The 22,011-nt window shown below is 39.1% G+C and overlaps 2 protein-coding genes across 6 annotated transcripts in view; both read left to right on the forward strand.

Moving 5' to 3' along the window:
• samd11 (sterile alpha motif domain containing 11) overlaps nt 1-22,011 on the forward strand; it is a 1,171,052-nt gene that overhangs the window by 216,522 nt on the left and 932,519 nt on the right. The gene's annotated exons all lie outside the window — the stretch shown is intronic.
• Nucleotides 383-10,069, forward strand: LOC122777119 (microtubule-associated protein RP/EB family member 1-like). 2 transcript variants are annotated; one of them, XM_044038128.1, is made up of 8 exons: nt 383-555; nt 1,992-2,125; nt 3,935-4,080; nt 5,581-5,782; nt 5,877-5,986; nt 6,083-6,235; nt 7,999-8,029; nt 8,178-10,069. In XM_044038128.1, exons 2-7 carry the CDS (start codon nt 2,005-2,007, stop codon nt 8,008-8,010), a joined length of 744 nt encoding a protein of 247 aa, XP_043894063.1. In that variant the 5' UTR covers nt 383-555; nt 1,992-2,004; the 3' UTR covers nt 8,011-8,029; nt 8,178-10,069. The 2 variants fall into 2 exon arrangements, with proteins under 2 accessions (XP_043894063.1, XP_043894062.1); XM_044038127.1 differs by lacking the exon at nt 7,999-8,029.

A 22,011-nucleotide genomic window follows, 5' to 3' on the forward strand; every position in this document is an offset into this window, starting at 1 on the left:
AACAGTAGAACAAAAATCTGAATAATCTTGCGGATGGAGTCTTTATTGCACTTTTGTCCTTCCATTTGATATTTGTTAACATTCAGTTATGAGACACTGAAATTCTCAGTGAATATATTTATCTCTATTCTGTTAATTTGCTTGATTTTCAGTGTCATTATAGTCATTGTTGTTATGAATTCAAATCCATTAGTCACTCCCAGGTGTCATGCAGCACTGCTTTTACATCAAATCATGTTTCAGAAATTACGCCATGTAAACAGATTTGTAAATTAAAAAAAACACTATTTCTTTCTCTCATTTAGTCTTAATTTAAATGTAATTACATTTAATTGTATTTTGTCGTTGGCTTAGGGCGTTACCCGTTTCATTACGTCATGAAGTAGGTCTTTCCACTACCGGTAGAGTGAGCGTGATCTGCCAAGAAGAACAAGAGAGAAAGCAGAAGTGTCGATAGCGCCTAATCAATTGCAGTTTGGCATTTAACGACACAGAACTACTGCCGAGAAAAGTAAACCATCGCGTTCGAGATTTGTTTAAGTCAATCGACTCGTGGTAGGTTCAATTGTGCTCTCTTTAACGGTGTCCTTTAGCCGGCATGTGAGGAGGCGGTTAAGCTCTGCTAGCTAACATGTTAGCCTGTGATTACGCAGGAACCGGGATGCGCCCTTACCATTTGCTAAGTAAACCGAACAACTCAGACCAGGCTCTCGGTGTAGATCCCGTTTTGTTTGGTGCGGAGATTCACGTAGCTTCAGTCGTGGCTGAATAAATATTTTGTCGCATTGTCAGTCACAAGCTAACGGAATGGGCAACTCAATGGTTCAGGGCGGGGAAACGGCTTTATCCCTGAAATAAACTCACACTAGCCAGTGATTTAGCCTGCGTTAGAAACATAGCCAGTCTTTATTAAACATTCGTTTAACAATTAGTTTACGGCTAGCACCTTCACTTGTCAACTTGTAGCTTGCTGTTTTACTGCGCATTGACACCCATTTGGTAGCTGCTTAGCTAACCGTAAGGAGGCTAAGCTGCTCATGACTCGGCTAACTGCGGCTAACATTAGCTTTCAAGTTCTGGAACGGGCCCTGTTGCATTTAGCTGCTGTCGCTTTCTATCAGACCAATGTGAGCAGGGGGAATAACAACTGTCAATCGCTTTATCATTATAATCAGCCGAGTGTTACGTTGCACATTGCGTTTTTTTTGCTTTTTTAATCTGTGCCAAGTAAATAATAGCATATCTTAAATGTTTTAGTAATCACAATCTAATCCAAATTGACACAGCTAGTGTGTCAATATTTTGTTTATTTTAACGCCATAACATTTTATTTCTTGAATTTTCTGACGTCACATTTCTTGTAATTCTTATCAAACCGAAATTTTCACTATAATCCAATGATAGATTTCTCCATCCATCTTTAATATGCACGTGTTTTTAAATATCTGGCAGGATTTTCAGAAACTATTTTAGCGTCCTAATTAGTCAAATGCATGCTAAATAGGGAAGCAGTGGCCTCTTTGTTTTAATGGACACAATTAGAAACTGTTGTTGGTTTTAAGTCATCAGTCAGTCCAGGTTTAGGGTGGAGGTTTTACACTAGATCTGGTCTGGTTACAAAAAGGCACAATAACTGTCATATTTTCCTTGTTACTAAAAAAATAAGGTTTTACAAATCTAAGAGCAGGTCTGGAACTCTTACTAAATAAACAATGAACTAGTTAAAATCCTTTGTTTGTCTACTTAAGAATTTGCCTCCACACAGAATTTCTGAAGCAATAACTGCAGTTGCTTTGCAGGGCACTGTGCATTACTCATGTTCCTTTTCCCCAAGCCAGTGTGAAGTGAAAACTGCCTCATGACAATGGCATTTTGTTGTAGATGCAAATGAACTCTCTTTATCTCTTGCCCTGGTATCGTTTGGCTGTGTCTGGTTAGGTAAAGCAGGACCAGACTGTCATTATGTAAATGTATTGTTTTCTCCATGGCAGAACGTGACTGACGATGGCTGTGAACGTGTACTCGACCTCAGTGACCAGTGAAAACCTAAGTCGTCATGACATGCTGGTATGGATCAATGAATCTCTACAGATGAACCTCACCAAGATTGAAATGTTGTGTTCAGGTAAGAAATGTGTGTTGGTGGTTGTTCCCTGTGATTCAAAGGGTCATCCTGAAACAGTCCTGAGAGGGGGTTCTTGTTTGAAGAATGGCCTGGTGTGAGCATGTGAGACACTTGCTTGACTGCATGACTCTGTGCGTGACTGATGCTGACTACGTTGATGGTGAAATAGAACCAATAAAACATGTTCCTTCAGTTTGAGGATTTGTTTCTTCAGATATCCATGAGGAAAAGCGACATTTTATGCGCAGATTTTTAAAACTAATTTGAACTGAAACACTTACATGTCACTTTATTAGATTCTGAGGATACTTAATAAAGTTGCTGCAGTGGCAGATAGTATGTCTGCTGTAAGGTTTGACGTATTTTGTGTTCAGCGATGGTCTTTAACAAACAAGGTGTCGATACAAGGCTGCCCATCCAGTAGATCCGTCTCTGTCATGTGTTCTCTGATGTTAAATACAATCTGATCTTTTTTGTTCCTTTCACTACACTAGCTGTGTACTTTCTGTCCATTATATATGATATCTCACTGGCAACAAAGTGGAGAAAAAAGGATTTATTCCAGTGAGAAGCTGCTCTCACTCAGAACTATGGGACAAGCTGGCATCACCCATACCCCATAGAAGGAAGTACTGTAGCTGCAGAGCTGGAGTGTAGGCTAAGGCTAACTTAACGGCTAAGTGATAGAAGTACAAGTTGTTGAACTGTCTAACAAACAAGAAAGATGAGTTAGCAGTGCTTGTGAGGAATGACAGGACATACAGAGCTTGCAGTTCATAGTGCCTCTCTGAAACTTCACTAACACACAACACCCCTTATGCTAATATGGAGCTCTCAGCTTCATTACAGTAACAGCAACATAGAACTGCTGGCGGTTGGTCTCTGTTACAAGTACAATATTTTGCTATCTACATATCTGTTGGTTTATGTTGTGTCTTATGTTATGTTGATCTACTACTGGATGCTTGAATTTTGTGCTGACATTTATGAAGTATCAATTTATCAGTCTGTCTGCATACTGACTTATCAGACTGAAATCCCAGTAGAGCAGCAGTTGCAAAAATATGCCCATTTGGTGCAAACAAACTTGCCACATTCAAAGCAGTTTAAATTGCCTGTTTTCCCCAATTTGAGTTGGTCATCATTAGCATGTCTACATGTCTAAATGTATTGAGTTGCTGCCATGTGATTGGCTGATGTACCTAATAAAGTGGCTCATGAGTGTTGTTGGCATACTCGCTTACATGACTAGGTTCTCTGTAATGGCCATGTAGACGGGTTAGTGTACAGTGCTCTGCAGATGTGGAGCGATAACTCCAGTTTAAGAAGTGAGGGAAAGAAACTCAAACAGTGGCAACAGAAACAAATGCAGACATTTTGTCCATGTGCCTGTATCACATGACCATTGTTTCACACCCGTCTGCCTGCACCTGTATGTATTGTCTCTACAGATATTAACCTCTAAATCCTTAGTTTTACAGTGTTTAGTTAAAAGATGTGTCAAGACATTTCACTTCAATCCCACAACTTTATCTGCAGTTAAGGCGTTTATCAAAATATTTTTTCACAATACAAACTTTATAAAAGCTTTCTACATAGTGGATCTTCTGTAACTTAAAGATACTGAAGGAGTGACACACTTGTTTGTAAGTCCTGCTCATTCACCCTCGATTAAGGTGGTAAACACCCAGCTGTCATTTACTGATAGTACACAGGTCATTGAATGTCTGATGGCTTCTTCTGCTCTTAATGAAATGAAGATGAGGACTTGAATTGAATGAAATAAACTGAAATCATGTTTTTGTCCAGGTGCCGTCTACTGCCAGTTCATGGACATGCTGTTTCTCAACTCTATGCCCCTCAAGAAAGTAAAATTTGGTGCCAAGCTGGAGCATGAGTACATCCACAACTTCAAGCTTCTGCAAGTTTCCTTCAAAAAGCTGGGAGTAGACAAAGTAAGTAATACATGTACATGTCGATATCAAATTACATAGTGCATCTTATATAATGTAAGCATGGAAGCTCTGGGGATTTCTTATTATAAGCAGGCAGCAAAGTTGTATGCAGCCTGTATGTGCTAGGTTTGTTCAATACAATATGAACAGCTCTGTAAACGGTGTGGTTTACCTTGACAACAGATAAGGTTGATTTGTAATCTCTGTATTGCTGAAAGATGCAGCTGCAATGAGAGGGTTATATTACCTCCTTCCCCTTTCATTTATTGAACACTTTAAAATGTCCGTGCAGGAACAAAGCACAGTTGGAGGCATTGTGTAAAAAGAAAAAAATTTTGATAATACATTCTGTGCTTGGCCTTCATATTTACATTATCTTGCCAATCATTTAATAAAAACAATTTGGGTTAGAGTTCAACTGGACTTTGGTTTCATTTTAAAAATTAATATATTAAAACAAGCACTCGCACTCATTTCCACTGAGACTGCAACTGTAATGATCTTTCACAATGAAAACCATCAGTTTAAAGGCCAGACAACTGTATTTCTGTTGCAATAAATTTCTCATTAAACTTGAACAATAAATGGCAATGTTATACATTGAATCATGGGAGTTGTCTTCGCCATCATTATTAATTTGTTATTTAACCAGTAGAAAAATTATCTTCACTGAGGTCTCCTTTTTTTTCCAAAATGGAGATTGAATTCATTCAATCTCCAATTCATTCTAAAATCCAGCAGAGATTAAGAAATGTTGTTTTCACACTCAACATGCAGCAGTTGCTAGTGGGATTATTGACAAAGCTGCCTCAACTTCCTCCCTGTTAACTCATCAGACATCAAATGCCTACACAGCGTTTACCCTCACATCTGTGTCACTGATTCATGAACACATAGAGCACATCAATACATTCTCAACCGATGAAGGTTATAATCCCAGGTGTGTCTGCGTTGTCTACTGGGTCATCATGCTTTGGGGGTGTGTATTGTCTGATGATGTCAGATTTCGTCATTGCTTAGTCTCTGGCTGTTCTGCTTTGTCTTACTGGCTTTAATTTTGCTTCAAGTTGTGTGTGTGTGTGTGTGTAAGCAGAGAAGGCATTATTTTTTATCTTGGTATATTAACAAATGTCTCCTTTTTTTCCAAGATTTCCCACACAAAGAGTACATTAGTTTTTGTAATTCAATCCAGTTGGTCAGCTGTTAAAGAAGCATATCCCTTTACATCTGTGATCTGAATGTAACAGTTTTGTGTTACTGACATTGATATGAAATGCATCTTAGGGTTGGGCAGAATTGCAGATGGCTTTAGGACATAATGCTGTGCAGTCACCATTGTGATGCCACACCCCCTTTCCTGTATCAACAAGCGCACACAAATACTAATTGTCTCTGCAATGGGAATTACACCAGGCATCACAAGATTATAACACTGCTATACCGAGAAACCCGGATGGGGTTTTTGTTGAGTTAACGCTAATAGTTTTTTTCTGTTTTCAGATCATTCCAGTGGACAAACTGGTTAAGGGGAAGTTCCAGGACAACTTTGAGTTTGTTCAGTGGTTTAAGAAGTTCTTTGACGCCAACTATGATGGGAATGAGTATGATCCCGTGGCAGCAAGACAGGGCCAAGACGCCATGCCCACACCCACCCAAGCCACATCAGCTCTCAACAAACCCCCTAAGAAGGCCTTAAATCAAGGTCAGAGCTGTGATTTGAGTTATAGTTGGAAAATGCTGACGAAGTCCACCTGAAGTGTTTTTTTCAGCAATGTTTTGTTGTTTTGTCTTCTCAGCCCCACAGAGGCCACCCGTCGCCAAGGTGGCACCCAAGTTAGCTCCCGTCAGTGCAAAAAAGTCAGGATCGGGAGGAGTCGATGAGGAGCGTGCAGAGCTTCTGACCGAGGTCAGTACAACACCATGAAAAAGAAATGAGCTCGCGCTCAAGTCATTTGTCAAAGTAGAAAGAACTTAATGTTCCATCCTAACTTTTTGTCCATAGCTTGATTCCCTGAAATCAACCATTCATGACATGGAGAAGGAGAGAGACTTTTATTTTGGTAAGCTGCGGAACATTGAGCTGATCTGCCAGGAGAAGGAAGAAGAGGGCGACCCCACACTGCTGAAGATCATGGATATCCTCTACGCCACAGACGTGAGTTTCAAGTCTGTTTTATGAGGCTGTATCTATTGATCCTAAAGATTGATAGATTGTTCATCATGTTTTTAATCAATATATAAACAAAAAGCTGGAGTGAATGAGCCACTTGCATTGTCCTCGAAGGACAGCTCTTCCATTATTGTTCTAATTCATTAGAAACACATTACATTACATTACATTTCAATTAGCAGACGCTTTTATCCAAAGCGACTTAAAAATAAGTGCATTTAATCATTTGGGTACACAGCAGTGACACACACTGTGGCAATGGGTGACATGCGCCGTCATCACCGTGAACTCTTTTGGGCCACTGCCTGGCCCAAAACAAGTCACATACTCTTATTATTGTGCTTGATGCCAACTGTCCAAGTCTGTGGGGGCAGTGTTATGATCTGGGTTTGCATTAGGTGGCCAGAAAGGTGACAAAAATGTTGACTGACCTAAAAATACTGAATGACTCAGTTTTTCAGGGCACATTCCATGATGACAATGCCAGGATTCGTCGGGCTCAAATTGTGAAAGGATGGTTCAGGGAGCATGAGACTTAATTTTTACACATGGATTGGCCTCCATGTTGTCCAGACCTTAACCCCACTGAGAATCTTTGGGATGTGCTGAAGAGTAAACACAGCAGCAGTGCAAATCTCCCATCACCAGTACCAGATTTAAGCAAAAAATTGTTGTGATGTTTCAAGATTATCTAAACAATGCCGCCACCACTGCATTGTCTAATCAAGCTTATGGTAAATAATAAATAAAATATTCCAGTGGGTGACTTTTTTTGTTGTTGCCAGACAGTGTTTATATTTTTATTAAAAAACACAAACAAACCGCAACAGTTTACAAAATAAAACTGTAAATGTGTGAAGAGATGATAGAAATATAGAATTTAACCAGCCTCCTTCTGTTGAATAGTTTCCAATAAGCCTTCATGATCTGTGATGTTCATGGTTTGGCATCTCATTAAATCCCATTTGTGCTGCAGTCAACAACTGCTGATGCCTTTGTAAATTTCTGCAGAGGAATGGTATGCAGTTCATTCACTGAGGCTACAAACATTAACCCATTAAGCTGTCATTTAGAATTCAAATGTGGTTGCAACCTCTGCTTGCTCCTCACTTTTCAGGCGAGGCAACCATGAGATTTGTGACAAAGAAGTGACAAATGAAAGGTCATTTTACTCAAATGGCAATATGCATTTAGTTTTATGTAAGATTCTAAGTTGGTGATTCAGGCAATGGTTGGCAACCTGAACAACACGGTAACAAGAGTTTACATGACAATCTTTTCTCACCAGAGGATCACTGTGCACTGTGTCTTGTGATCTGGGTGGCTATGCACTATTTTGCACAACTACTAGTTTATCAATTTAGGTTGCACCAGACTAACTTCAGCAATCCTGTAGCTAGTTAATACATAGGTAATATGCTAGTGGTTACTAGTAACATAAAATGACAACCTGCGTCATCTCTAGAGCTGCAACTAACGATTCATTTGTCGATTATTTTCTTGAATTGTTTGGTCCATAAAATATCAGAAAACCTTTAAAAATGTTGATTGGTGTTCGTCAAACCCAGAAATGATGATGTTCTCAAACGTCTTGTTTTGTCCACAAACCAAAATGATTGATTTTTAATGATTTCTATGTTATCCAGAGCAAAGACATTAAGAAAATACTCACATTTAAGAAGCTTAAACAATAGATTAATAATCGATTAATTGTTTCAGCTCTAGTCATCTCCTTCTTCTACTTACAGGTCAAAGGCTAGGGAGGATATGGTTATCCAGGTATGTTAGTCTGACTAAGACCAGCTCAATTTTAGTTGGACTAACATGTTTACATGACATGAGAAACCCAATTATTGTCTTCGTCCAACTGAAACTGGACTTTTAACATGCATGTTAACACTGACCATCTCCCTCTGTGTTTCTGCAGGAGGGTTTTGTCATACCTGATGCTGATGAGCCGCCGCAGGAAGAGGAGTTTTAGTATTCAAGACTGCGCGCTACTGGTCTGCAAACAAGATCTGTCCTCAAGCCAAGGCTGCCAGTTTGGTTTCATATCTGACACCAAACTTGATCTTGATTGGTGTCCCCTTTCCCACCAACAACTTCCCTGAATCTGAATCCCAACCTGCTGGACTTCTTCCTCCTCGGACTGCTTCCCTGAAACACCTTTTTACCAATAATCAACAACAATCCAGCCATGGTCACTGCCGCTACTTCCTACACACCTACCAGTCTGTTAGAGTCCCAGTCCCTACCCTCAATTCCAACCTTCCCAAAACCAGACAGTTGCGGTATATATCTGGTTTTGGTGAAAGAATTCAGTGTGGAAAAAAACAGTAATGTTCTGTGCGTGTGTATGTATGTGTGTGTGTGTGAATGTGTGTATGCATGTGTGTGGTTGTATGTGTTAAAATTTAAAACAAATCAAACATGACAAACCTCTGAAAACCCGGCTGTTTGGTTCACAGACCACTTTGTCCCCCGGCTAACCTTGGCAGTTTGGTGCGTGTTGGGCACTGCAAACAGCTCTGTGCCCCACACAATCCCGGCCAAAGGGTTACATTTCAAACCAACTAAATCTTTTTCACCTGTCTCCAGTTTGAAATAGTAAAAATACTGTGTGAACCACATTGACAGATATGAAGGAAAAAGCAGCTGAAGGGTCAGGGTTTCGCTCTGGGATAAGGCAACAGTCGGGTCTTCGCTTGGCCTTTTGACTAACTGTCTCCACCAAGGACACCATCTTCACTTTATCCTGTCCAGCTTCAGAAGCGCTTTTGTAAATTCATGCTACTGTTTTATTCCTTTTTTCCTCCCACTCCCCATTTTTTTTGTTTTCCCTTCTATGTTTTAAAAACCTTTTGGGCACCTGTCTGTCATGTTTTCACCTCTTTATATATTTGTTTTCTCTTCAGTTTTTCTCACGTTAACATGGTCACTCTTTTCTCCCTTTGCTGTCAACTCTCAGCATCAGTGTTCTCCCACTTGAACGTGGTACTCGCATGTCATGCTCTATAAATGTGAGTTTCTTGAAACCAGGAAAGTGGCTTACTCTTCCAGTTGACGTGAGACGAAGCGTCTGAAGTTTTGCAGACGGCAGCCTTTTTGATCAACACACCAGTCTTTCATAAAAAGAAAAAAAAATCTTAAGTTTGAGACTGCATGATAGTTTTTCTATGTATTTGTCTTTTTGGGAAAAGTCTGTATTAAGGCAGATGCACTGTTTTATACCAGTGGCCTTCAATCAGCCCCGAGACAAAAAAAATACATTACACTGTGATGTCGGACTGTGGTTGATCAGTGTAGCCAGTCATGGTCGACAACATCTAAAATCTACTTCGAGTGAAGCTGTGGAAGCGGCTCGTGTCCCTCGTTGAAGCTTTTTTTTTTCACCAGGAAGAAACTGTTTTTCCTGAAGCTGTAAAAAAAAAAGAGGGATCACTCGGAAATTAGAAACTAAAACCTGCCGCTCTGAAGGAATATTCCTGTTTTTGTACTTCCACACCCGAAATTGACCAATTTTATTATTAATAATATGTACTGTGGATCTGATATCTGAAACCATTTTTTTTTTTCACTGTATTGAGTAAAATGTCATTTGAAGCGTGTGTGTATGTGTGTGCATGTACCTGATTTAGACTTTCACACCAACAAATACACAACTCAATCAATGGCCTTATAAAGAGATTTTGTTTCTCCATAATTATTTCTTTTCTTTTTTTACTTTCATGCAAGTCCTTGCTGTTTGGGGTAAATGTTTGTGCTGTTAGTCATATTTTTAAATGTGTTCCGAAAATAAACGACATTGGAGGTATTTCAGATGAATGCTCGTGTGTCGTGACGTAGCAGAGTGTCGGTCTTCCTTTAAACGCTCATCAAGCAAATTTATATAATTATAAATGTTTGGGGGAGATGAACTTAAATCACTTATTTTCTCATTTACATTGTGATCTTAGTGTAGACACGTACCACAGCTGCAAACATGAAGAATTAGATTGAAGATTAGTTTGACTGCTGCGGGGAGTGTCTGGTTTCAACAGATGAGGTAATTAAACAATGAAGAGCTCACAGTTAAACAAACACAGCTTTTTGAATGTTGCACAAAAAGTTTGATTTTCATGTAACTGTTCAGTTAAACAAAACACAAAAAAGTTCAAAAGTTCCTAGCAGCTCATTCTTCACACTCATCTACTGTGAGTTCCCATATCTATATTTTATGGAATATCTTAATTTGACTTACTTTTTGCATTTTGAAGAATGCATCAGAAGGAAGGTCATGTAGACCAAACAGTGGAATGCACTTATGATTATCTGCTTAATGAGCAGTTTGAAAGCAGAGTTAGCAGCAGCACAGTACAAGCAAGACAAGTCAATTTTATTTATTAATTTGCCTTGAACAACTTTACAGTCACACCCTCTAACCTTAAATAAAGAAAAACTACAAAAACACAAAATAAAGGGGACAAACTACAGGAAGAGCCACAGAAGAGGGACACCTCTCATATTATGGACACTAGGTGGTGTAAATAAGTCGAGCAAAGTCCGACTATGCATCATTGCCATGGCAGCACCGTTAAACGTTGTGCCATCATGTCCAGCACGCACCATCTACCATGTGTTTTGAGTGTTTTCACCAATTTTGAGTTTGATATGATAATCTGTGTAAAGGTTATTCCCGAAATTGTAGGAGTCACAGGAAAGTCGTCACGACTTTTTTGACCGTCCCCACCAAGTTTCGTTCATGTACGTTAAACCCAACAGCAGATGACCTAACTACGTTTGTCAAAGCCGCTTCAGCAGATTGCTGTTGTTCGCCGTAGAAAGTATTTTTGAGCCGGGACACAGTCTACAAGTTACCGAAATGTTGTTTTCCCTCTGCTCTCCAGTTGAAAATAACTTGAATACCTCCACGAGGAGAAACTTATCTTCCCCTCTCGCTCGCCATCATGCCGTGCCCTGACCTGTCCAGTCCTGTTCATGGCGCGTGTTTGATTACGTGTGGGACGCTAGAGGGCGACAAGTGCTTTTTTTCAATTAAATTAAACTTTAGTGACGCTAAAATGATATGGGAATTGTGTGCCATGGTAAAACCTCACCAAAAGAAATGGAGTAACGTAACGTTTGGTAACGGAAATGGAGTTACTGAATTAAAAAAAACAACGCGTTACATTATTAGTTACTGAATACAACAACGTTACGTAATGGCGTTACTAATAACGCCATTACGTACGTAATACAGTATATAAAGCCTACAGTCCAAAGCAGACCTCATAATAGAAATACAACAAACATTATATAGAATTCAGATGATGGGACTCACAGTAGGCTAATATGTTTATGGATATCAGGACACATTGGGGTTAAAGGGAACGAAGTAGCAGACACGGTGGCAAAAGCAGCAACAGGACATAATAATATAGATTTAGCAATAAAATTAAGCAAAACAGAAATGAACAGCATCATTAAACAAAAGCTAAAGGAGAGATGGCAAAAACAATGGGAGGAGGAGAGGAAAGGAAGATGGGTTTACAGTATCCAAGAAAAGTGGGAGCGGCTAGGCACACAGAAAGAAGCAGGAAAGAGGAAAATATAATATCGAGGATCAGATTTGGCCATACAGAATTGAACAACACATTATTTCTCATCAATAAACACAATACAGACAGATGTGATCACTGTGGGCAGGAGGATTCCATTCATCATGTTATAACACAATGTCAGAAATACCAAAGGGAGAGAGAAGTAATGATTAAAAAGATGAGAGACCTTGAAGAGGGATTGGAGTTGGTAGATGTACCGGAGTGTTACAAGATATTACTTCAGTTTCCAGTTTCTTAAAAACACAAAGTTGATTGGGAGGATATAGGATGTGTGTGTGCGTGTGTGTGTATGAATAGGTGTATGCATATATAGGTTGTTGTTTTTTTGTGTTTTATAGTATGCAGCAAAATTATTTTCCTTTTTTTTATTGATTTTGTATTAATTTCCAATGTATTTACCTGCTCCTGAAAAGCACTATGAATTGCCTTGAGTAAGAATGGCGCTATACAAATAAACCTGCCTTGCCTATGTATATCTGTATATATATACTGTATGTATACATGTGTGCATATATATATATATATATATATGTGTGTATACATATATGTATATATAGATATATATAATTATTATTTATTTTATTATTTTTACTTTTAAGTATTAGTTCAGTTAGGTCAACATTTAGATCCACACTCCATACCAGATGGTGGCGGTAATGCACCAAGTCATTGTTTGCCAACCGCCATAAAACCTCAGAAAAGAAGAAGAAAAAGCATAAAGCGGAGCCTGATTGATTGGTGACACACAACACACCTGCTCATCTTCACGCAGGTGTTTTTCAGTCAGTTGATGACTGCTGATTGCTTCCTCTTCCTCTTCCTCTTCCTATTTAATCTTCATCCAGCCAACAGTCCCGTGATGCTACTTTGAAGAGAAGCTGCACGAGCTGTGAAACCAAAAAAAAGACGCGAAAAAAGTGTGGCTGCTTAACCACTGAAACCGTACCACTGTACCGGGAGGAGGGAACTTGTGGCAGTAATGCACCAACCGCCATAAAACCTCAAAAAAGGAGGAAACTTTAAAAAAAGAAGAGAAATAAAAAAGAAAAACTACCGCGGCGTGACGTCAGACGCCGAAAAGGTGGCCTCGTGCATCAGCTCCTCTCAGCAAGGCGCTCCAGGATGGCGTGTTCGGCCTGGTCCAGATTGGTGGCCCGTCCAGAATGGTGAGTAACTTTTGTCAAGTTATCTTAATGGTGACTCTGTTTGCTGAATTCTATGCTCAAACTTAGCTCAAGCTGTGCCTCCCTGTCAGCCAGTTATCTAAATTGGCAGCCGTTTTGTCTGGTTACAGCAGTTAAATCATTGGTTTAAATGGGGCTGCAACTAATTTCTGTTTTCATTAACCTGTGATTTATTTTCATGTTTGGTCCATAAAATGTTAAATGTTGTTCACGGTTTCTAAATTCAGTTATATGCTTAAATTATTTGGATTCAGTGATTGCTTAAAAAGAGAAAAGAAATTAGGAAATATTTAACAAAATAATATATATTTCATGTAGTAAATAATATATAACAAAAAAATAGGAAATATTTAACAAAATTCTGATTTTTTTATTTTTTGTAAAAGATAAAACTTAATACAAAAATAAAAATTCTCCAATTAATTGAATTACGTGATAAAAAGTCGAAGTTATGAGATAAAAAGTCAAAATTATGAGATAAAAAAATCAAAATTATGAAATAAAAAGTCAAAATTATGAGATAAAAAGTATCAATTGTGAGATAAAAAGTCATAATTATGAAATAGAAAGTCGAAAATATGAAATAAAGTCATAATTATGAGATAAAAAAAGTCGAAATTATGAAATAGAAAGTCGAAATTATGAAATAAAAAAAGTCATTATGAGGTAAAGTCGAAATTATGAGATACAAAGTCAGCAGTTCAATAGCAGCTTGTGTGGTGTGGGCAGACTGACATGGATTGCGAGTATATTGAGGACTACTTCAAACGTGGCTTTACAACAAATGAAATCCTTCATTTGCTTGTGGATTCTGCCATTGAGGCGCATGCGCACTTTTATCTCCGAATTTCGACTTTTTATCTCCGAATTTCGACTTTTTATCTCCTAATTTCGATTTTTGATCGACTAATTTCGACTTTTGATCAGATTTCGACTTTATCTCCTAATTTCGACATTTTATCTCATAATTTCGATTTATTTCATAATTTCGACTTTATCTCATAATTATGACTTAGTATCTCATAATTTTTTTTCATCAATTGGCGGAAATGGGCTTACATATAAACCAATCCATTATCAATAGACAAAACAAGACTAAAAACAAGTTAAGATGGCTGCTGTGCTATGTTAGCTCATCGTTCCACTCATGGTCATTACTATTTAGTTTTTCACTGGAAAGACTTATTTGGTTTTTTTTATGTTAAAAGTTTAAAAAGAGATTCAGGGTTATGCATGTTTTTTTATAATTCTAAACTTTTAATGTCGTCATTAAAATACAAACTTTTTTTTTTTAAAGGAACAACCTGCTTCCTGCTCACGGAGACCTGGTCGGACCCGCCATATACAAAAGCCTGAGGCTGTCAAAAAAAGGTGAGTGACACCTTTAGAGATAATTTCCTACATCATTGAAAATGTTATGGCTAATTTTCAAACTGTATTTAACTGATGGCAATATATCATTAATTTAATCACACATGTATAATATAAGTTATAATATAATTTTTTTTCGTGTTTTTAAAGAATGTGGCTGTATGAGGTATTGACGTTTGTATACTTGAACTTAAAAGGCATTCCTTAAATCTTAATCAACTTTATTGTACATCACTTGTGATTATGTTAATTTCTTTGATTCACAGTTAGAATAGAATTTGTGCTGGCAGCAATGTTTTCACTGAAAGTGAGTCTTAATATCTCAGGCTGGGTGAACCATGTCTGTACCTCATACAAACACATTCTAGAACACCTTACCTAGTTATTTTACACCTGTAATGGTATGAACTTGAACATTGTCAAGGCTGGAGACTGGACTCAAACATTTTTCTGTTTGTTTGTTTTTTTCCCCCAGATTGATCTTCATGAAGATCGTCAAATTGTAGGTGTCATGATTTAATTCTGGGTGGCCGCTGTGTCCCCACTCTTTTTTGGCCGCTGTGCCTACATCTCTCTGCATTGTCCAACATGGCCACGGTCTTTCTATTCTCCTGCTTTCCATCTGTCAAATAGCTGAGGGTTGTACATGGAGCATTTGCCACAGGTTGGTTTTGTATGTTCCTGTCCACTTTATTGGGTGGTCTGAAATCTGGTCCTTGTTGGTTATATTTTTGTGAAACTGCTGAACGAGTGATTTGAAAGAATGAGGTGACTGATGGAGTGTTTAAAATTCTCTCTCTGATTGAATGGGTTTTGTGTGACTAAGATGCCTGGATTGAATAGTTAAGATGGTCTGAGAATATGATTATGTTCAGCAGTTCACATGAAAGTAGATGTGGTGTCTTGAAGGGCTTAGATGCTTGATAAGTTATAATGCACTAACATTTCCTTTTTAGGTCTGTCTACAAAGGGTGAGTCCATATTTTTTTATTTCTTCTCTGGGGGCTACCGTCTTGGCCTCCATGTGTGGTAGGGTTTGCAGAGTAGGGGAATAAACAAAAGAAAACTTGTGTGTTGTGTTTTTTGAAAGTGAAAGTACTTAGGTGTCGGCAACTGACTTGCTCGTCTCGCTGCCCACAGCTAACTACTGAATCACTGACAATTTACATGCAAAGGTAAGAACACGACTCTCTTTGGAGGCGTTTTCTTGTCTGTGCCCTTAAACACTTTTTCTTTCCAACTGATTCTCAAGTCACTATGTGACACACAGGCCGCGGGCCATCGCTCTTCCGGCCGCCGTGTCAATCTGTCCTGGCTTTCTTGCCTTTCCTCTCTTCTAAAAGGGAAAAAAGAAATCAACTTGAACTGTTTTCTTTAGCACTAAAATATAGTGATGTTGGAGGACCAGATCTTAAATGAGGTTTAAATGGATGTTGGTGTACAGTTAAAGCTAGATGGTTGGAATAAATGTAATGTTGTGCCTTGTACACTCTGTCAAGGCTTAGACTTCTTGGCCGCTGTGCCTTTTTTTTTTTTCTCTCTTTTCGATCGTGGCCATTAATCTACCATTAGACCTAGAACGTTAAAGTAGATCCTGGTGATCTACATAGTACCTGGCTTTAGATGGCAGCCCTGCCATTGCCTTTGTATGGCCATACGTCCCTTGATGCAAGTCGGCAATGATCGCTAACTGTGCCCGCGCCTTCATGGCCTACTTGTGTTATTGTACGTCTGGCCTTGCGCGTATAGTCATTTTACATAGGCAAACATGGGTGCCTTCCGCGTCCATGCACAGTAAGTGAACTAACCTGTACTTTCCTTCTAGCATCAGTCAAGAGGAGCACCGACATCCCTGCATGTCCATCTTAATTAGATTGCGTTTTAGTTAAGTTTAGGTAAAATTTCAAATGTTAAGTGCAGTTTTTCTTTCTTGCCTGGCCGCTGTGCCATTAGTGTGTGTGTGTCTGCGAGTGTGAGTGTGTGTGTGAGTGTGACTGCTAGTGTGTGTGTGTGTGTGACTGCGAGTGTGCGCGACTGCAAGTGTGTGTGTATGACTGCGTGTGTGCGCGACTGCGAGAGAGACTGCGACTGTGCGCGACTGCGAGAGAGACTGCGACTGTGTGTGTGTGTGTGCGACTGACTTGGACTGACGTTAATCTGACCTTTCGACCACAACTAACACTCTAGTTGACTTTACTGCACCAGAAAGGTGAACAAAATTTATGTTAGAAGACTGACAAGATGTGCACCAATTAGACAACAAGCAAATTCAAATTCTTTCAAAAACAGGTACATTTTTTACCTTTCAGGTAAGTATTAAAGGCCTTTGCTACATGATCTTTGTTGGTAAATCGTGTCCACTCAATTTATAAAGTTAATTTGCATCTAAACATTTACAATGCCTGACACAGTGGCGTTACAGTAATGGAATTTTTTTGTTTTGCGTTATTGAGTGCAAAGGCCTTTATTTACACACTGACACATGCCAAGACTGCTGTCATGGCATGTGTCACTGTCTCTCGTCTGTCTGTACTGTGTCTGTCTTGTGTGTATGGTCTCTGTCCTGTGTGTCTGGTATCCGTCTGTCTGTCCTGTGTGTCGGATTTAGTCACTTTTTTAGTCTTAAATGAATGATTTTAAAGTTGATTAGTCTTGAGGTGTCTGATTTCTGCAGGAAATGGTACTGGTACCTTATTTTGAAATGGCTTTAATTTAAAAATGTAATTTTGGTCTTGAATGTCAGTTATCATAGTTGCAACTTGGACTGTTGCCAAATGTGGAAGCTGATGAATCATGTAGTAAATGCATCAGTTTACTGTAGCTTGTCTAAAGTTGTCTGAAGTTCTTTCAAAGTGCTGTAAAAATGTAGTTATTGATTATGATGAGCTAGACCAGGTCTTCCTTTATTCTCAACTGGTAATTGCTTTGATAAGATAACTGGTTCCTGATTTGATTATGAAGCTAGACTTTTGATTTATATGCAAGTGTAGTCACATTAGATTGTAGGTGTTATTCAGCCCTTGGATAATGTTATGATATACTTTAAATCTGGCATTTGTTGGCACACTTTTGATATCTATTCAAGTTAAACTTTACTTTACGCACTGCCATCAGCCTTTGTAGTCGCTAACTGAAATCGCATTCAATATTAATGCTGACTTGTCTCACTCTGCCAAGTTTATTTCCTTCTAAAGGAGTTGAACCTTTTTGTGTTCATAGTCTTTTTGCGTGTCATGTTGGGAGGCCTCCCAGCAGGGGATTTTTATCTTCCCCTGCAAAACTATGCGTTACTCGCCTTAGGGATGCAGGGCTATCCTGCATAGTTTCTTTCATAAATTAGATTGTAGGTTGCAGGATTAGAGCGCGTTTCTTTTCTTTAGGAGGACACAAACTTGGCAGAGAGACAACTCAGATTATTTAAGTGAAAGTTGCGCCAAATGTTCAAACTTTTTATCTTTCGATACGATGACTTGAAATAAAACTTTTATTCTGTGGGCTGAATTCAGACAGAAATCAGACAGAATTTGGCTTAATGTTAAAGACTGTTCAAGTTCCCTCTTGTAGCAGGAGTGAGCAGCTGCAGCTTTTTAATTTATTTTTCGTTATTTGATTTGTTTCTTGGATTGACTTGGTGTCTGGAGCTTTGTGTTTAACGGTGATCATGTAAACGTGTAAACACAAGTGGTCTTTTGCCTCTTATTTGCGAAGCTGGCAGCTGGTTGAAATGATAGGACTTTATGGCTTGCCCAAAGTGGGATTTTTGATAGAGCATAGAGTTAACACCTCACCATACACTAGCTGTTTCAGCGAACAAGTGTCTGTAGTCCGTTATTTACTTTCTTTCAAATTTCACAATTTAGGCAGCTTGTAGAGTCATTAGGAAGATGCTTAATCCCAATGTCTTGGTTGGTTGCATGAGAAACTGCTATCTCTTAGATGTGTTGGCGAAGTTCCTCCTCTGATTTTTGTAGACTTGCCCTAAAATTTCTTTCCGCTTTAACTCTTGTTGAGCTATGCATTAAATGATTCCTCCAACTTGTCTCCATATCAATTTTTTTCTTCCTGCAGCCTTCCACCACCCACTGCTGCTGTTGCATCTGCTAAAGGTAGCCGTATCCTGATTCACTGCGTCTTCATGTGTTGGGTAAGAAGTGTCATTAGACTACTAACAATGTAAACACCTTTTAAATGCTTGACCTAATTTACTCAAATGGTTCATCAGTTTAGGACACAAAATCATTGAATTTGACTTTCTTGGGGTCAGTAACCTGATCTCTAAATGTTTGGAACACCATGCAAAAGATCGCAAGCTCTCTGCATGATCCAACAGCATCGATGTTTGAGTTATTTAATTGCTCAATTTTTAAATCAGTCAAGATTTTATGAGCTGGGTCTTCCTCACACAACAGAGAACAAGGTAAATTGAGTTGACTCGTAACATGGTAAGGCATTTCGTCTTCCCCTTCTTCTCTGTGTGTGAAGAAATCTGGCCACGGATCCTGACTGAGTGGTATACCATGGCTGTGCAGTTTCCAAAATCAGACAAGGATCCATCTGATTTTGTGACTCTGCCTGTCATGATATGCATGTATCTTCCTCTGAAACAAAGGATTTGAATGGACAGGTTTGTAGTGTAAATCACATCACATCACTTGTAGATGGTGAAGCGTTTAGTTAAATTGTGGTCAAGCATTTTCAGGTGTCTGCCTTGTCAATACTCTAGTGCCACGTCTTGTTAAACACACGAGAAGCTCTGAATTGTGAAACTGCTGCCTCTTGCAGATGTTACAACAGCAATGGCTGTTGAAAGGCTTCTGGGAGAGAAAATGAGATCTGAGGACAGGAAAGTGGAATTGATTTCATGCTTAGCAAAATGAAGGTTTTAGCAGAGGACCTTTTTGTAGCGAGGCTACAGAATCAGAAGGAACGTTTGTCTGGGCAACTGGGAGATTTACAGTTTTTCATGCAGCCAATCAAGACATTGGGGTTAGCATCATCCCAAATGGCTGGCAAAGATTGCCTGTAATTGTCAGTGTAGGACAGGAAAGGCAGGTATAGGTTAGGGAGGCCATCAATCGGTGAGCTCTGACTGGATGTGAGGACCGGTCACACTTGACCAGGTGAGCTACCTGAAGATTTGTCATTTGTTTACTTCTTCTTTTCTTGTGACTTATCAAATTCTTCCTTGTTTTGAAGAGATGAGTGCTGCAACACATTCCTGGATCAGAGGACACCATGTTGGACATCACGACCTGGAGAAGTCCCGTCCTGGACGACTGCGGTGATGACCTAGCCCAAGATGAACCGACCCTTCTACGACGAGGACGTCGTCCAAGATGAACCGACCCTTCTGCGACGAGGACTTCGCCCAAGATGAACCGACCTTTTCCACAGGATGTCTTCAGGTACGTTTTTTCAGATGATACTCAATATGTTTAATCCATATTTACTTAATACTAAAGTGTGCTCACTCTTATTTATTTTATTTTTTTTGTTAGATGTTGGACTAACTCTACACATGCCTCAATGGCTGCTACGTCACTCTGCCCAACAGGACATGGTCACTGAGATTTCTTTGCTGTGATGCATCACCACACTAAAATACAGCCTGTTTCAGTCTGTAAAAGATCGCAAGCTCTCTGCATGACCCAACAGCATCGATGTTTGAGTTATGTAATCAGTCAAGATTTTATGAGCTGGGTCTTCTTCACACAACAGAGAACAAGGTAAATTGAGTCGACTCGTAACATGGTAAGGCATTTCGTCCTTCCCCTTCTTCTCTGTGTGTGAGGAAATCTGGCCACGGATCGTGACTGATTGGCATACCATGGCTGTGCAGTTTCCAAAATCAGACAAGGATCCATCTGATTTTGTGACTCGGCCTGTCATGATATGCATGTATCTTCCTCTGAAACAAAGGATTTGAATGGACAGGTTTAGTGTAAATCACATCACATCACTGGTGGTGGTGTACAGACACTGCTACTTTCAGTCTGTAATGTTAAACATTGAAAACTTGTATTTATTGTCTTCTTTATATCAAGTAAAACATTTGTTCTTAACTTTATGGTTGACTTGTATTTTTTCAGTGATTATGTGATGAGTGTTATTTTGACACTGCTCCAAGTGTTGATTTTAACCAGAAAACTCAAACCCTATATGGATTTGTACAAGGTTTTAAAGGCAATATAATAAATTGGACTCTAAAGCAGGGAATGCTATAGTGGATAGTGATGCTTGCCCCCATCTCAAAACTTCCTTACGTCTAGATACTAACACTTAATATGGCTAATGCATAAAAATATGCCACTGAACATTAGACTGCTTTGCTTTAAAATGCCGTCTTTTAACTACAGATGTATTTTTACTATTTTACTTCATCTGGCTTTTCATTTTATGTTTTAATTCTGTCATTTCCATTTTACGCTTAAAGGTTGTCTTTTTCTACTATGGAAAGCACTTTGTATAGTTATTTGAACAGTGTTGCAGTACCATTAACACCAGCAGCAATATGAGCAGCCACACATGCAATGCTAATATTTCTCAGGTACGTGATGTGATGAATCACAGCCAGATAACACTCCACACATTAGTGTAGGAAAATATTCAACAGTTAAATAAAACACCAAAGTGTGAGGCACAGATGTACGAAATGTTCACACTTGGAACAACCACACGGTCAAAAGAAGTCAGTGGCTTGTTGCAAGCTGCAAACACTGGTGACCCAAGATGGAGAGAGGGGCGAGGAGACAATTCTTCCAGTCTCAGCATCCAGTGCATCATGAATTTGACGGGAAGAAGAGATGACTGACATTTTGGTTGTGTGATGATGCTTTTGTGGAGAAGGGGGCTGATTTTTTTTTTTTTTTCTCTCAAATCAATTCAACAGTCAATTATTTCATCCGATTCCTTGGACCAGAAAATGTTGAAAAATGTTGATCAATGTTTCTCAAACCTGGAAATGATGTTCTCAAATGTCTTTTGTCCACAAAATTAATTGGTTTTAATGATTTGTGTTATATGGCACAAAGAAATTAGTCATCCCCCGTTCAATCGCTGCTTGAGGTACTAGTTATTTTCAGCAGCGTCCCTGCGCAATGTTAGAGGGTACTTCCTGTTTAAAATTTATTTTTTTAGTGTTTTCTGCTTCCACCAGGAGGCGCTGTTTTCAAAATGTACCGTTTTCAGCTACATAGTTGTCTTCAGCAACGACCCATCATCAATCATAGCTAGTTTGGTTGGGATCGGACCTTCCATTGCAAAGTTATAAGATTGTCTGTTGTGAAAAATCTGAATCATCGCAAACTTTGGCTAATCTCATGCCATGCGACATTTTAGATCCTCAACTTGTCCACAGTGACCTCACCAAGTTTGAAGGTGTTGTGAAGTGTTTCCTTCAGTTTCATACATCATACATTTCAACGTAAAAACCTAAACCACCACATTAATTCATATACCTGACTGGCCTAAAAAAAAAAAACGCCCATGGTTTCCCCTCAGAGACCTTCAACTGCCAACTGTCCAGTGTGAAAGAATTTGTGGCATTTATTGGTGACTCCTCCGCTCAGTCCTTCCTCTCCAAAGTGTGTCAGGAATCTACGGTTGC

Source organism: Solea senegalensis, linkage group LG11, assembly GCF_019176455.1.
Source record: "Solea senegalensis isolate Sse05_10M linkage group LG11, IFAPA_SoseM_1, whole genome shotgun sequence".
NCBI classification, from domain to species: domain Eukaryota; kingdom Metazoa; phylum Chordata; class Actinopteri; order Pleuronectiformes; family Soleidae; genus Solea; species Solea senegalensis.

Excerpts from the sequence above, each read along its gene's own strand:
- LOC122777119 (XM_044038127.1), top strand. The coding sequence starts at position 2,005 with ATGGCTGTGAACGTGTACTCGACCTCAGTGACCAGTGAAAACCTAAGT. Across the intron at positions 4,081-5,580 it reads AAAAGCTGGGAGTAGACAAA|ATCATTCCAGTGGACAAACT; the intron begins GTAAGTAATACA and ends TTCTGTTTTCAG. Across the intron at positions 5,783-5,876 it reads TAAGAAGGCCTTAAATCAAG|CCCCACAGAGGCCACCCGTC; the intron begins GTCAGAGCTGTG and ends TTGTCTTCTCAG.